General features: G+C 35.2%; 1 protein-coding gene across 1 annotated transcript in view; it reads right to left on the reverse strand.

Annotated features, from left to right (window-relative positions):
• WASHC3 (WASH complex subunit 3) overlaps positions 1-13,338 on the reverse strand; it is a 38,318-nt gene extending 24,980 nt beyond the window's left edge. Inside the window, 5 exon segments of the mRNA XM_028533348.2 lie at positions 96-206; positions 3,888-3,995; positions 5,748-5,813; positions 12,515-12,613; positions 13,171-13,338. Of these exon segments, the coding sequence (XP_028389149.1) occupies positions 96-206; positions 3,888-3,995; positions 5,748-5,813; positions 12,515-12,613; positions 13,171-13,221 (435 nt within the window). The 5' untranslated portion in view covers positions 13,222-13,338.
• Positions 13,339-13,830: the final 492 nt, after the last annotated feature.

Genomic DNA, 13,830 nt, shown 5'->3' on the forward strand with positions numbered 1-13,830 from the left:
GCAGTTCTTCGGGTTGGAAAATAACAACGAAACCTCCAGGGTTAAGAATTTCAAATGAGGCTGCTAGACAGAGAAGACAGACCAAATCGGCTTACCACTTGAACCATTTTGAGATATCTGGCATATCTTGGATCCTTGGCTACAGTTAAGATATTTTCTGCTGTTACTTCACTTTCCTGTGGTCCAGAGTCTTGTAAACTGTTCTGCTGTAGAGAGTATTTCGTGTAAATCTTTAGACAATTCACAAAAGGGGTCCATCATGTTACTTTAAAGGGATTTTTTTATATAATCTAAAGCAATCAATATCAGAAAAAATCATATTTCTAAATTTAAATACCAACAGTTTAATTATAAGATATATGATTCCAAATATTTATAAATATTTAAATATGATTTAGAGGAAGCTACACTTAATAACACTATTTTGTTCCTTAAAATGCAAATATATTTATGGAATTAAAAAATATTAGAATTCTGCCCTTATTTGGGAAACCAAGGGAGCTTATAAAAAAAGATGAGTTATCAGTGGACATGTTATTTTAATAAAGCTTCTAATAACACTAATAAAACTATTCAATTTGTCTATTGTTCGACTCTAATTCACAATGAGTTGATTTTCTAAGTGTCTATCATCTACACAATTGAATTCCTCATTTACAGAATAATCTTTTTCTAAATTGATATGGCCATTCTAACATCTCAGAAAGCAATGACTAGAGAATTTGTGGAAGAAAAAACTCATTTTTCAAACAAAATGATCTGGTTTTGGGTATTTCAGCTACTGATGGAACTATTAACGGTAACACTCTCCACAGAGTGGTTAAGATTAAATACTGACTACTACTTACAGTGAAGACTACCGGGGAACGGTCCCTTAGTGAGAAATGCTTTCCTCATGTGGGCAGCTCCCATAGTGCTGTGCAAACCGGAACCTGCCCTGCCCGTACTGCAGCCCTGCCCCAAGTGCAAAGCTCGGACTGTCTATACAGTTCTTGATTTCTCTACCAAACTAAACATTTAGAGTAAGTTTATTTTTGTGAATTCTCACTCATTATCTGTATATTAACATTAATTTCCTTAACAGGATGAAATCAATTTCATGTCCACAGATCTATGCTGAAATGTAGACAAATCAAGAAATATCTTAAAATATTCAGTTTTAAAAATATGAATGTGAATTATATATTAAGGTTTTTCCTCAGATAATTCAAATATAAATTAAATCTGTCAAAAACTCTGACGCAAATAAAACATCCAAAAACCCTTCAGTTTTCTACTGTCACATTAAGTGCACAAAAAAGAGTATGTGTTTATATATATTCATCTGTAAAGTAAATAAATACAAAAAGCCGTAAACATTTAATTAAATTAAAAAGGTAAATAAGACCCAAGTATGTTTTTTAAAAAAAGTTATGAATAAACTCATACAAAAGTACATAAGACTAAATGATAATTACATACAGGCCCTCTGGATCTCAAAACCTAGCCATTAACTTTTGCCTAATAATCAAGACCTCAACAAGGTTTAATTATGTCAGGTCTTACACCTTTGCTATTTGAATGACCCAATAAATCCTCTATCACATCTCTCAACTGTCCTTCATTTTATTCACATCTGCACAATTGGATGTTCTATTGTGAGTAATGATGAAATCTGAACCATGAAATTAAAGTTGCAGAAAAATCAGTATGCAAAGTTTGGATCTTCGACTCATATATAGAGATTGCAGTGAATGGATGATTAAGAAAAAGTGCATGATTATCCTTTAATAAGTTGACGGTAATGTCAATGGAAATGCTGTACTAAGCAATACTTAAGTCCATTTCAAAATATTTTACAAAAATATACTAATTAATAACAATGGAGAAGAAATAAGTTGATTTGATACCAGGAACATGATAAACAGTTATTTTATTAAACTAATCAATATACAACTTTACCACATTTTAAAACTCAGGAAGCCAAGAGAACTTTATAAATCCTCCAAATGAATTAATATACAATTTTAAAATAAAATTGCCAGAGATATATCAGGTTATTCTGAATTTTAGAAAATTTAGCTGTAATCACTCAGAATAAATTTTTTGAGACCTTAAGTAGGCAGGACGAATACAACTGCCTAAGTTTTAAAACATGTATTATAGATGACATTCACAATTAACACCTGGAAAAATTAATATTCCAAGTCATATGAATACAGTCAAAACCTTATAGAATCATACGACAGCTAGTATCCACTCTTCTAGGTAGAGTGCAAATACTTTTTAAATTTTTATATGTCTTGTTTTAGAAAAAGGGCGGTCCATATTTAATGGAAAGGGCCTATAAACTCAACATCTGGATTTCCTCTTGCACATTATACATATTCCAATAGTCCTCATACTAGAATTTCCTATATTAATGAAATAGATGTTAAATTTTCTAGTATCTCATTGTTAAGTAAATGGTCATCTAATTCATTACAAAAATCTATGCTCCATCTAAATATATGGCTCCTCCTACAGTGCGTCATACCACATGGGTGCAACACATTTAATGAATTCAGCATAGGGGATGGAGGCAGGCTGGTGCCACAGGTAAGAGCTCTTATAACTCTTGGCACCAGATTGCCTGAGTTAAAATTCTAGCTCTTATACTTATTGATTGACTGTTAGCCAGTTACTTATCCTCTGTGTACCTTAATTGACACATCTGTAAAGTAGAAACAATGACACAATTTACTTTGTAGGGCTGCTGTGAGGATTACACAAGTTAATTTACGGAAGGCACTTAGAAGTATGCCTGGTTCCTGTAAGCGCCCTTTACATGTTAGTCACTATCACCATGGTCAACACAGTAATGATCTAAAAAACATTACGTGAAAAGTACCTCTAGGTACAAACGCAGTATTCCATCCAGACAGGAAGTCTACATGTTCAGTATTAGTTGATAGAACACCAAGTTTGGGATGATTTTATTTTAAATTTTAATATCTCAGTAAGATTCACTAGAGATTATTCTCAATTTGAATTTATTAAAATAAAATATATAATTTAAACTTATACAGAGAATAAACGGACACTAAGGCTTGAGAAGCAAATGTAAAATCCAAAACATACTTTTTAGACAACTGGTATTTCTTTGACCAGTATCTCTCAAATTTCAAGAAACTACTAATCACCTAGAGAACTTGTTAAAACGTAGATTCTGGTTCAGCAAGTCTGGGGTGGAGCCCAGTATTTCTAACAAGCCCCCAGGTGATGACTGTGCGGCTGGTCCTTGGAACAAAGGTTGAGTAACAAGAGGTTAGATGATGCCATGGAATTACTTGTCAATGATATTGTCTATGACAAAGGTATTGTGGTTATGCAAGATAATGTCAGAACATTTCAGATGCGCCATGAATTACACAGGGATGAAATGACATGATGCCTGGGGTTCACCATAGCAAGTGATAAAATAGAGATCAAGGCAATGGCCACAAAATCTCAACTGGTGACTCTGGGTAATGGGCACTTGGGCATTCCTTGTACTATTTTATTATCGTGTACATTTGAAAGTTTTTAAACATTTAAAAAGAACATTTCTCATAAGAACTTAGTAAAAATTTCCATAGTGGACTTGAAGGAAATAACTATATTCAAGATTTTTCCTAGTCCTGTGTATAAATCAAGTTGCTTTGTCATAGGTAAAGAAAATATTAACTTCGGGAACCCCTTCAAAATAACAACAACAAAAAAAAACCCCAGCTAATTTTTTTCAAACTTCATTTCCTATCTTAAGGCTTTAAAATGTCACTATTCAAAGTTTTATACTTTTATTTAACTTCTTCCATCCAATATGCTGCATAGGTCTGTCTGGTGCAACCAGAAGATCTGCTCATGTTTCTCGGAACTTAAATACTTACCTGTGATTGCTCTGAAGTGGTTTCAGCATGTGATTCATTTGTGATACTGGTGACACTTACGGGACATACTTCACATGTGACATCATCTAGGCCTGGGATAGATGACAACTGAGAAAAGAAAATTAACTTTGGTATAAGAGGATACTATTAGGTACTTAAACACTCTAACTTTCCAGGTGTGTGTTTTAAATAGCTCTCTTATGTTTTGAAGTCTGTAGAAACAAGTTTATAAAACCTCATTTTTGGTGCTTGAAGTTCTCTATGCCACCAACTATTTAAAAAGGGAAAGTCATTAATAAATAAAATATTCTTGAACAATTTCTTACAAGTCTAATTTAGCTTATAACCTTTTTTTTAAACCAGGAATTACTTTGAAAATATAAGAAATGCTAGTGTAAGAAATGAGAGCGTGGGCTTTGGAGTCAGTGCCTGGGTTAGGTCATAAGCCATGTGACCTTGTATAAATCTCCATTATAGCTTGATGTTCTCACCTGTAGAGTGGGGATAAAAAATCCTTAGCTCACAAAGACGTTGTAAAAAGATCATTACTATACATTGTAAAAAAGGTACTTGGTAGCACCTTTCAACTTTCAATTATATGAGAAGTGACAAAACTTTTATCTTCACCTTTTAATGTCTGACAGAGCTCACTCTTTTCTTTCTTTAAACATTTATCTTCAAACTTGACTAAAACATGTTATTTTTCATACACAAAAGAATGGGCATGTTGTCAGTGGTCAAGCATGTCATGCCGGAGGCACAAGATCCATGCAAACCCTCTTTTCTGATTTCATCTTGGTATCAATGATAAACATTTGTCAAATGTTTGGCTAATTTTGGAGATTAACTCTATGACCATGGAAATAATTAAGGTTAACTTGTCCATATAGTAACTTTACTTGTGACCTTGGGCTCTGACTCAAGAATTCCCCGAACATGAAAAAAAGATACATACTCATAATAAAGAATAATGAAAAGACCACTGGTAATGAGAACTGAAGCAGTGATTTTCATTGGGAACTGTTGACTGATGACGGTACTTAGCACAGTGGCGAGGGCCCAAACAGTTTCAAGTGGGTATGGCAGCTAGAGTTCCTTGAATATGTTCAAGGCCAGGTATCCTAAATTTTCCAAGTCAGAGAAATGTTCTGAGACAAATAAAGTGGCTGAAGTCTACAAGGCAGCGTAAAAGTACAAACATCCTGATCCTTCTGCTAAAGACATCAGTCATTTTACTTCCTCATAAATACTTAGTATTTTTTCAGGTTAAGTTTTTTGATAAAAGGACAAAGTCAAAAAATATACTAGTGTCTTTATTACTTTATAGACAGAAGAAAAAACCCCAAATCTGCAAGATTTCAAATCAAAACAACATTCTATTTTTACTAGTTATCTTTTGTAATTTCTGACATCAAAATGCATATTCTTCATTAGTATTTAATATATTTGCAAATACAAATGGCTGATATTAACTCCAAATTCTGCTCTGGAGACATCCCAAGTCATATAATTTTTACTGTGTTATCAAATAATTACTATTAACATAACTGATAATTTTCCATCAAATGAAGTAAACTATGTAACAGCTCAACTTGTTAACATGTTACTCATATTATGCTTCTGACTAGGATAATGAAAGAGATCTCATCCCATGAGCACATTTAAACAGACTCAAGTTCATGAGTATCTTTCCTTTTTTAATTAAAATGAATTAAAAAAAACAAGTAAAAAACACCTTATTACCTCAGGATACAGGAGATGAGTTTATTTCATTCCCAAATGCAATTAAAGTTAAGTATAATTGAGATAGTTGATAAGTATATAGCAAAGCTGATATTCTAAATTATTCAAAATACAAACCTTTGCATCTAAAATATTGAGTGTTGTTTCAATTTGTTGGATACGAAGGGAAAGGTCTGCCAGTTTCTGGAAAACATTAGAAACAAAAGAATAAATTCTGATTAAAATAAACTATTAAGGATAAAAAGGGTAGATTTGAAAATAATAAAAACTAAGGTTTAAGTATTTGTCATTTTCTACTATACTACTTTCTTATTTACATGAATAGGAACTCAAGTATTCTATTATTTTCATCAGCATGCTTCACATTTTTTTATAAAACTGTATTCACAGATAAGAAGTCCATTTCTAGCCTTATCAAACTCATTATCAGAGCCATAATCAATATTGGGAATCAGAATGAAAACTTATCCTAGGACAAAACCCCAGTGCCCAGAATAGTACTTGATATTTAATAGGAGCCTAATAATTATTTGTTGATGAATGAAGAAATTCTTCACAGAAAACAAGAATAAAAATTAACACAAGGTAGCCTGGAACAGTATCTGCCTTTATAAATTACTTAAACAGGTAAGTATATACCATTAGTCCTAAATTCAAACTTTCCAAGTTTGAAAAGTAAAGAGATGAAGTTGAAAAGTGAACAGTTCATGTTGGTGAGAATTAAAACAAAAAAATCAGAGTACTAAAAAAGCAAAAGGATTCAATCTACCATCAAAATCTCAGATAAACTAGACCAAAGGCTTACTATGCTCCAGTTACTCTGTACAATTATCTATCTATCTATCTATCTATCTATCTATCTATCTATCATTGCCACTGTCAAGTAACATCACAAAACACAATCCACGAGAACATTTACTTAAAGCTCCTTAATCCTAAACATTATTATATTTAGTGACACAGTGCAAGAGCAGTTGGCCAATTCACAATTGGCAGATACGCTGCATTTTTACTGCTTTCTGGGATATTATGAAGATCCCAAGTCATATGCAGATTTTAACATGTCAAGAAATGGTCATTTTGCCCACAGTTAGAAAGAGAAAAAAAATGGAAAGCCAGCACAAAGTAGTTAGTGCTTCTTCACAAAACACTATTTTTAAGGTGAACATCTTGGTATCTACAAAGTTGTAATTTAGAAATAAAACATCAGAATCTAGTTTTAATAGTATTCAAAGCTAAGTTTAACTTTGATTTCTAGGATTTATTCATAGAAGGCTTTTATATAAGTGTAATGCAGGTTTATAAAACGTCATATAGATGGATTCCTCTCCAAATTATAGGTGTTTTTGTGAAAATCATGAAAATTAAAGTTTGGCCAGTTGAATCAATCTTTCAGTTCACTAAAGAAGTTAATTAATTGCAGAAATCCTACATCAAATTAATTTGTAAACTGAATGTAATTTCTAACATTTTAAAATGCATACATTGGTTTTATGACAGTAAATGAACACAAAAGAGAAACAAAAAGATGAATTAAAAATTAATCTTTATGTTTTAACATATTTTATATAAGTATGTATTCTAAGCCATAATCATCATTGTAAACATTTAGGCACTTACTTATATATCATTTGAAATCTCACACCAAATGTATGAAGTAGGAACTATTATTATGACGACAACTTTCAAGCTGAGAAAACTAAGTCTTCAAACAAGTGGAATATTCTGAACTCAAATACTACAACTCCAGATACTATTTTTCAAAGAATTTTACATTGTTCGGAAAGAATTCTGCACTGTTAGAACACGATGCCATAGTTGATGATGTGTCAACGTGGACTGTCAAAACTGCACGTTAACAACCATATCCGCCAATGGGGGGCGCTGACTGTAGGAGGGGTTGTGCACGTGGAGGCTGGGGGTCGGGGAGCGAATGGGAACTCAGTGCTTTCTGCTCAGTGTTGCTGTACACCTAAAACTGCTCTAAAAAACAAAGCTTATTGATTAAAAAAGATGGAAATTCCCAAGTATTTCATAGATAAAATTTCAGTATTCAAAGCTAATAAATGACCAATCCATTTACTATGATGAAGAGGATGCTGTGCTAAAACACAGGGAATTATATTTTTCTGATCAAAAATGTTTTCCTAGAACATTTTCTGTTTATCTGGAATTATTTAAAAATTGGTATTAAATTCTTTTCAGGGTTAGATCATAAAACTAAACTGTTCTTCAATGAGTAGTCAATGATTCATATTTAAAAATTGGTATTACATTTTTTTAGGCTTAGGTCATAAAACTAAATAGTCCTTCAATGAGTACTCAATGATTCATACAGGATAGGCTAAGTTTTGAAATACAAGTCTTAGTAAATAGGAAATAAGAATGAAAATATTCACTTGGAAAATTACTTGTCGATAAGGAAGATTCAAGAGGCTTTGGGCAAAAAGCTTATACAGTCCTCACTCCACATCTGCAGGTTCTGCACCCTCAGATTCAAACAACCAACAATCAAAGTTATTAAGGAAGAAAAAAGCCGTGCTGTTGCTGACATTCACTAAGTATTAGTTAGGACTACAATGCTTGTGTCTGTACTAAAAATGTACCAACTTTTGTTCTTGTCATTATTGCCTAAACAATACAGTGCAACAACTATTTACCTAATGCAAGCATTTACCTTGCATTAGGTAGTTTAAGTAATCTAGAAATAATTTCAAGTATAAAGGAGGATGTGTGTAGGTTATTTGCAAATCCAACACCATTTTATGCAAGGGACTCGAGGCTCCCCAGATACTGGTGTCTGTGCAGGTCCTGAAACGAATCCTCTGTGGATACTGAGGGATGACTGTACTTTCGGAGGCAATAATTCTCATTTTGTTTTTTTGGATGCCGCTTCATGTACTATGTCAATCTTTGGCTTTGGCAGTCATTTTACCTACTTCCATCTACTTTATCAAAAAACTCACCAAAGTGAAATGACCTTTTTTAAAAAAAGAAAACAAGATTATATGATTTATATGTGCAAGACATGGAAGACACTGATAAACATCAATATATTTTAATTTATAATAATTTATCTGAACATCCTTGATACCTAATCTAATAACCATAGTTGTGAGGCAGTTGTCCCCCTTATGTGTGGTTTTAGTTACCTGTGGTGAACCATGGTCTGAAATACGAAATGGGAAATTCCAGAAACAAACAATTCGTAAGTTTTCAAGTGCACACCATCCTGAGCAGTGTGATGGAATCTTGTGCTGTCCTTCCCAGGATGTGAATAGTTCCTTTGCTCACCGTATCCGTGCTGGGTGTGCGACCCGACCGCTCGCCAGTTAGTGGGCATCTTGCTTATCATATTGACTGTCACGGTATCTCAGTGCTTGTGCTCCAGTCATCCTTACTCTATCTAAAATGGCTCCAAAGGACAAGAGTAGTGATGCTGGCAATTTGCATGCCAAGAAGCTATAAACTGCCTCTTTTACGTGCAAAAGTATGTATGTACAGGGAAAACATAGTAGGGCTCAGTATTATTCTCAGTTTCAGGTACCCACTAAGGTCTTAGAAGGTATCCCCTGTAGATAAGGGGGGAACCACTGTATAAACAAATCTGAAAAAAATATAATTTAATTTAAAAATCTATAATTTCTCATTAAAAATGTTCAACATCACTCATTAGGGAAATTAAAATCAAAACCACAATAAGATTTCACCTCATACCAGTGAGAATGGCTATCATTGAAAAGACAAATAGCAAGTGTTGGAGAAGGGGGGGAGAAAAGGGATCCCTTATACACTGATGGTGGGAATGTAAACTGGTGCAACTATGAAAATCAATATGGAGATTCCTTAAAAAATGGAATCTAGTCTTAAAAAAGACTAGAACTACCCACATGATCCAGCAACTCCACTTCTGGGTACTTATCCAAAGAATATAAAAACATTAATTCAAAAAGATATACACATTCCTATGTTAACTGCTGTATTATTTATAATAGCCAAGACATGGAAACAACCAAATAGTCCATCAGTGGATGAATGGATAAAGAAGATATGGTATATATATATATATATATATATATACATACACACACACACAGACACACATATATACACAATGGAATACTACTCAGCCATAAAAACAGATGAAATATTGCCATATGCGACAAGAGGGATGGACCTAGTATCCAGAAAGGGAAGGTATTGCTTGTTTCATTAAGCTTCATCTGACATGTAAGCCCAGACATTGTAAAAGCAGCTGTAAACATATGGCAGTAAAAAGGATTTGAAGCAAGACATTATTTGAAGATTAAAACCAATGGTGGGCTTAAAAATTGGATGTAGAAGATAAGCACTGTCAAGTTTTTTAGATTATATGAAATTCTAAGCACTTTTGCCTGTACTTAAGATTTTAAAATATTTTTAAAATGATTAAAAACCCAGTATTCTAGGTATAGGTCTGAGTCAGAATGACACATCTGACTGCCCTTGTTTATAGCGTAACTTTGACTTTACAATTCACTATAAAGTTCAATTTCTGCTGAGTTTTTTCTGCAATACACATAGGAACTTGCACTGTGCCCCTCTCCCCCATTTAAATTTGCAGTCTCTATAAGATTTTGCTGATTGGGGTCAGAATAAAAATGCTTACTGGGGATTTATGAAGGAAGAAGAGATGACCCTAAGTAACTCTGTAAGTTAGGTCTGATTCAACCACTTTCCTTTCTGTGTTCTAACTTCTCTCCTATTCTGGTTCCAGTCATTAAAATTACAAAGTAGCCTGGTATCCAGAAAGCTTTTAAAAAGTCAAGTTCTTTACTTTCCTCTTTGTTATTTAGAGTACTCTTGAGAGGACTCTAAAAACCAGTTTAGTGATGACGAGCACCCCAACAATTTATTTGAAATTTAATGTCAGGTTTGGTTTAGCAGTGACTGAAGTTGCTACAGTTTCAGTTTAGTTCAAACCAGGTTATATGATAAACAAAAACAACAACAATTAAAAAAAAAAAGAACAGGTCCTCCCCCAACCCGTTTGCTTCCAGTTAAATATAACACTGTAATAGTGAGACATACTTGCTTTCTCCAGTTAATAGATCAGAGTTGGAATCCCAGCTCTGCTACTTCTAGCTGTGTATGGGAAAATTAGAGCAGCTACTGCACTATAAATACTATGCGCTCAAATATATGTTGAATGAGTGAATGGATGACTAAGGAAATGATTTAAAGCTCTCTACATCTTGGTTGCTGTATTTCTAAAAGAGAGGGATCTGGACCTCTACCAAAAGGCTGGGCTGTGATGATTAAATACATATAAAGCATTTACAACAATGCCTAGCACAGAATAAGCACACAATAAATATTGGTTTGTCATTTCACCAAGCAAACAGCCCACAACTATATCCAAAATGCTGAAATATGGATTGTAAAAAATGAGTTAAAGTCAAACTAGATTATCATTAAGGAGAAAAAAGCAATAAACATTTAAATTTCATGACTTTTTGTTCCAGTTTTGTGTCTAGAGTTCAAGGAAGAAGTAGGGAATAGTGAAATAATCAAAACAGTTGAGGGGAAGTTGAAGAGGACCAGAAAGGGAGAAAAGAATGAATCATGAGGCTCTGATAACTCATAAGCAGTCATTAAATAAGAGATGATTATTGTAACTAGCACTCACTCCTCAGGAAGTGAAAACTGTCAGGCCACAGAGGTGAGGGACTATCATTGGCTCAGAGCAGCTCAATCAGGGTGCTTTCATAGGTGTGTGGTGTGCTGGTTGTTCTTGCTTTTATTTTTTAACTGGTGATGAGAAGTACAGGGATGGAGTATTTGCTCCTCTATGCTAACAATCCTGGAATAGTCTCTCTCCAGATACTTCTGCACCCTACCCTGACATAAAAAATGAAGGAGTAAATCCTTGGCTAACTGCTTTTTAGTCAGTCAATGCCATATCGCACTTAGAGAGGCAGCATTGCAAGATAAAATCCAGGGAAGCAAGCACCTAGTCGCTGGGCCTGTTAGATAAAATACGTTGAATTGAATATCTTACTCCATCAGTTACCATTTCACTTCCTTTATGCTTAGAAGATAGAAGAGATTTGATAACTAGTCAAAAACAGCAGCTGGAATCTACAAGTGAAAACAGTTTTCTTGTCTCCATGCAGTTTCTATTAATGATAACACATCTAACAAAAAGTCTACTTGCTAAGGCTATACTTATATTAAATATGATGCAGAATGAACGGAATACTGTTTATTTAATTTGCTCACCTGTAATTATCTAATCTTACACCTTTCTCCTTTCTTAAACCCAATTTTAACTCACTTTCTCCCCACTTTCTTTTTGCCTTTATTTTTTTTTTTAAAGAAGGGGATCCCTGGATCTGACACTTAATCTTTAACTGGATACTTAATCCTCACTTCACAAGCCATTTTTTGCAGACAGTATTTTTATTTCCATAACGATATTTGATGCCAACGTTATGCTTCTAGGGTAACTTCTTTAACCATTTTTTGATCAAGGAATGCATAATAATTTTAATATAAACTAAAATAATGTGTACCTAAAAATGTAAATCTTTAGGGTAAGAGAAACAGCCAATTTGAAAATAAAAAATGCTTTCAACTGCGATATTTTGGAATTCCTTTTGTTCTCTTTAATCACAATAAGACTTCCCAAAATATTTCACAAAGTCCTCTGGAAGATTCAGCAGACATGGGGTACAAGATTGATGGAACAGAATCAAGGATTGAAAGTCTGTTAACATAACAACTGACGGACAAGGTCATGGTTATGGGAATGGACTGTGCAATTCTTGTTTTGCTCATTCGCTGCCTTCAAAAGTGCAAAGTGATTTCTAGGCTGCTCATTAAATCACTATCCCAGGACCTACCTCCTCACAAACTGTAGAAAAGCGGTTGAGGAACTGTATAGTGTGCACCACAAACTGGTTTAGAAATGCCACCGTTCTTTTCTGCTGAATAGCTGGCACCTGTTATGTAAAAGAAATACGTAATTCGTACAGGAGGAACATACACTGTGCAATCCCTTTGATCTTAGTAACCACGGGTGTTTTTGCTGTGTGATGAGCCCCTTGAAGTACTTTGAAGAGCACTTGTTTTCCTAAACAGTGGGGCTGGGGGGTTCAAAGATGATACAGGCTGCAGATTCACAAGTAAGAATTTGCCAGGAAACACAACACACATAAACACACAAAAAACTTCCGGGCCGAACAAATGAGGTAGTGTTAGAGGGAACTACCGGCCCCTGTCGCCAGTGAGTCACCCTTGAGCAGGCAGACTCGTGACATGCGAAGCGAAGGCTGGGAGAGGCACACTGAGCCTTTAAACAGCTCTGGAGGATTCCCTTTTTACGGTGAACTGGGAGGCTCTCCCACCCGCAGCGCAGCCGGCTGAAGAGAAGCCTAGGGTCAGGGTCAGGGTCAGGGACAGGGCAGGGGATGGGGAGACAGGGGTCTCCCTGGAAACCGGCGTCCCTTCACCATCCTCCTCCCATTTCACCGGAAGTCCAAATCCTTCTTTTACAAACCTTGGTCAGGTCTATGCCTGACCCCATGAGAGGAAGCCCGTCCTCATCCATCTCCTCAGCGGGCGGGGTACCCAGGGATCACCCACAAACCCCTCCCCAATGTGGCCCATCCAACTCCGTATTAACGTTTGAAAGTCTCCCTAAGTCCCCGCCTCTTGGGCCCTTCCCACCGGAAGGAAACGCCTGCACTCGCCAATCACGCGGTGGCTGTCGCAGAGCCCGTCCCGTCGCATAGCCTTCTGGGACTGGTAGTTCTGTGTCTATAAGACTTCCGTGCTTTATATCCTGAAGGAGAAAATAAGACTTGTTTCCAAAAGTCTTTAAAATATGAAATAAAATGTCAAATGCTACTTGGGATGCAGAAAACTGATGGAAATGATATCCACTTAGAGAGATCACGAAAAAGGTGCAACGCACACCTGGAAAGAACTTTGCATCTGGGATTTGAACATCTTGGTTCAGATTTTGACGGTGCAGTCTACCAGCTATTTGACATGGGACAGGTCACCAAACCAAAAGTTGAACCTCTTCTACCAGGTACCAAGGAAGATGCTTAGTCCTGAAAAGATGAAGAAAATAGTCTTTGCCTTCAAGAAAGTTATAATCCAGGGCAGACGTACAGCCTAGAAGCGTTGCAGCTAGGCAGACATGCGAACAATA

This window comes from Phyllostomus discolor, chromosome 2 (assembly GCF_004126475.2).
Source record: "Phyllostomus discolor isolate MPI-MPIP mPhyDis1 chromosome 2, mPhyDis1.pri.v3, whole genome shotgun sequence".
In the NCBI taxonomy this organism is placed as follows: domain Eukaryota; kingdom Metazoa; phylum Chordata; class Mammalia; order Chiroptera; family Phyllostomidae; genus Phyllostomus; species Phyllostomus discolor.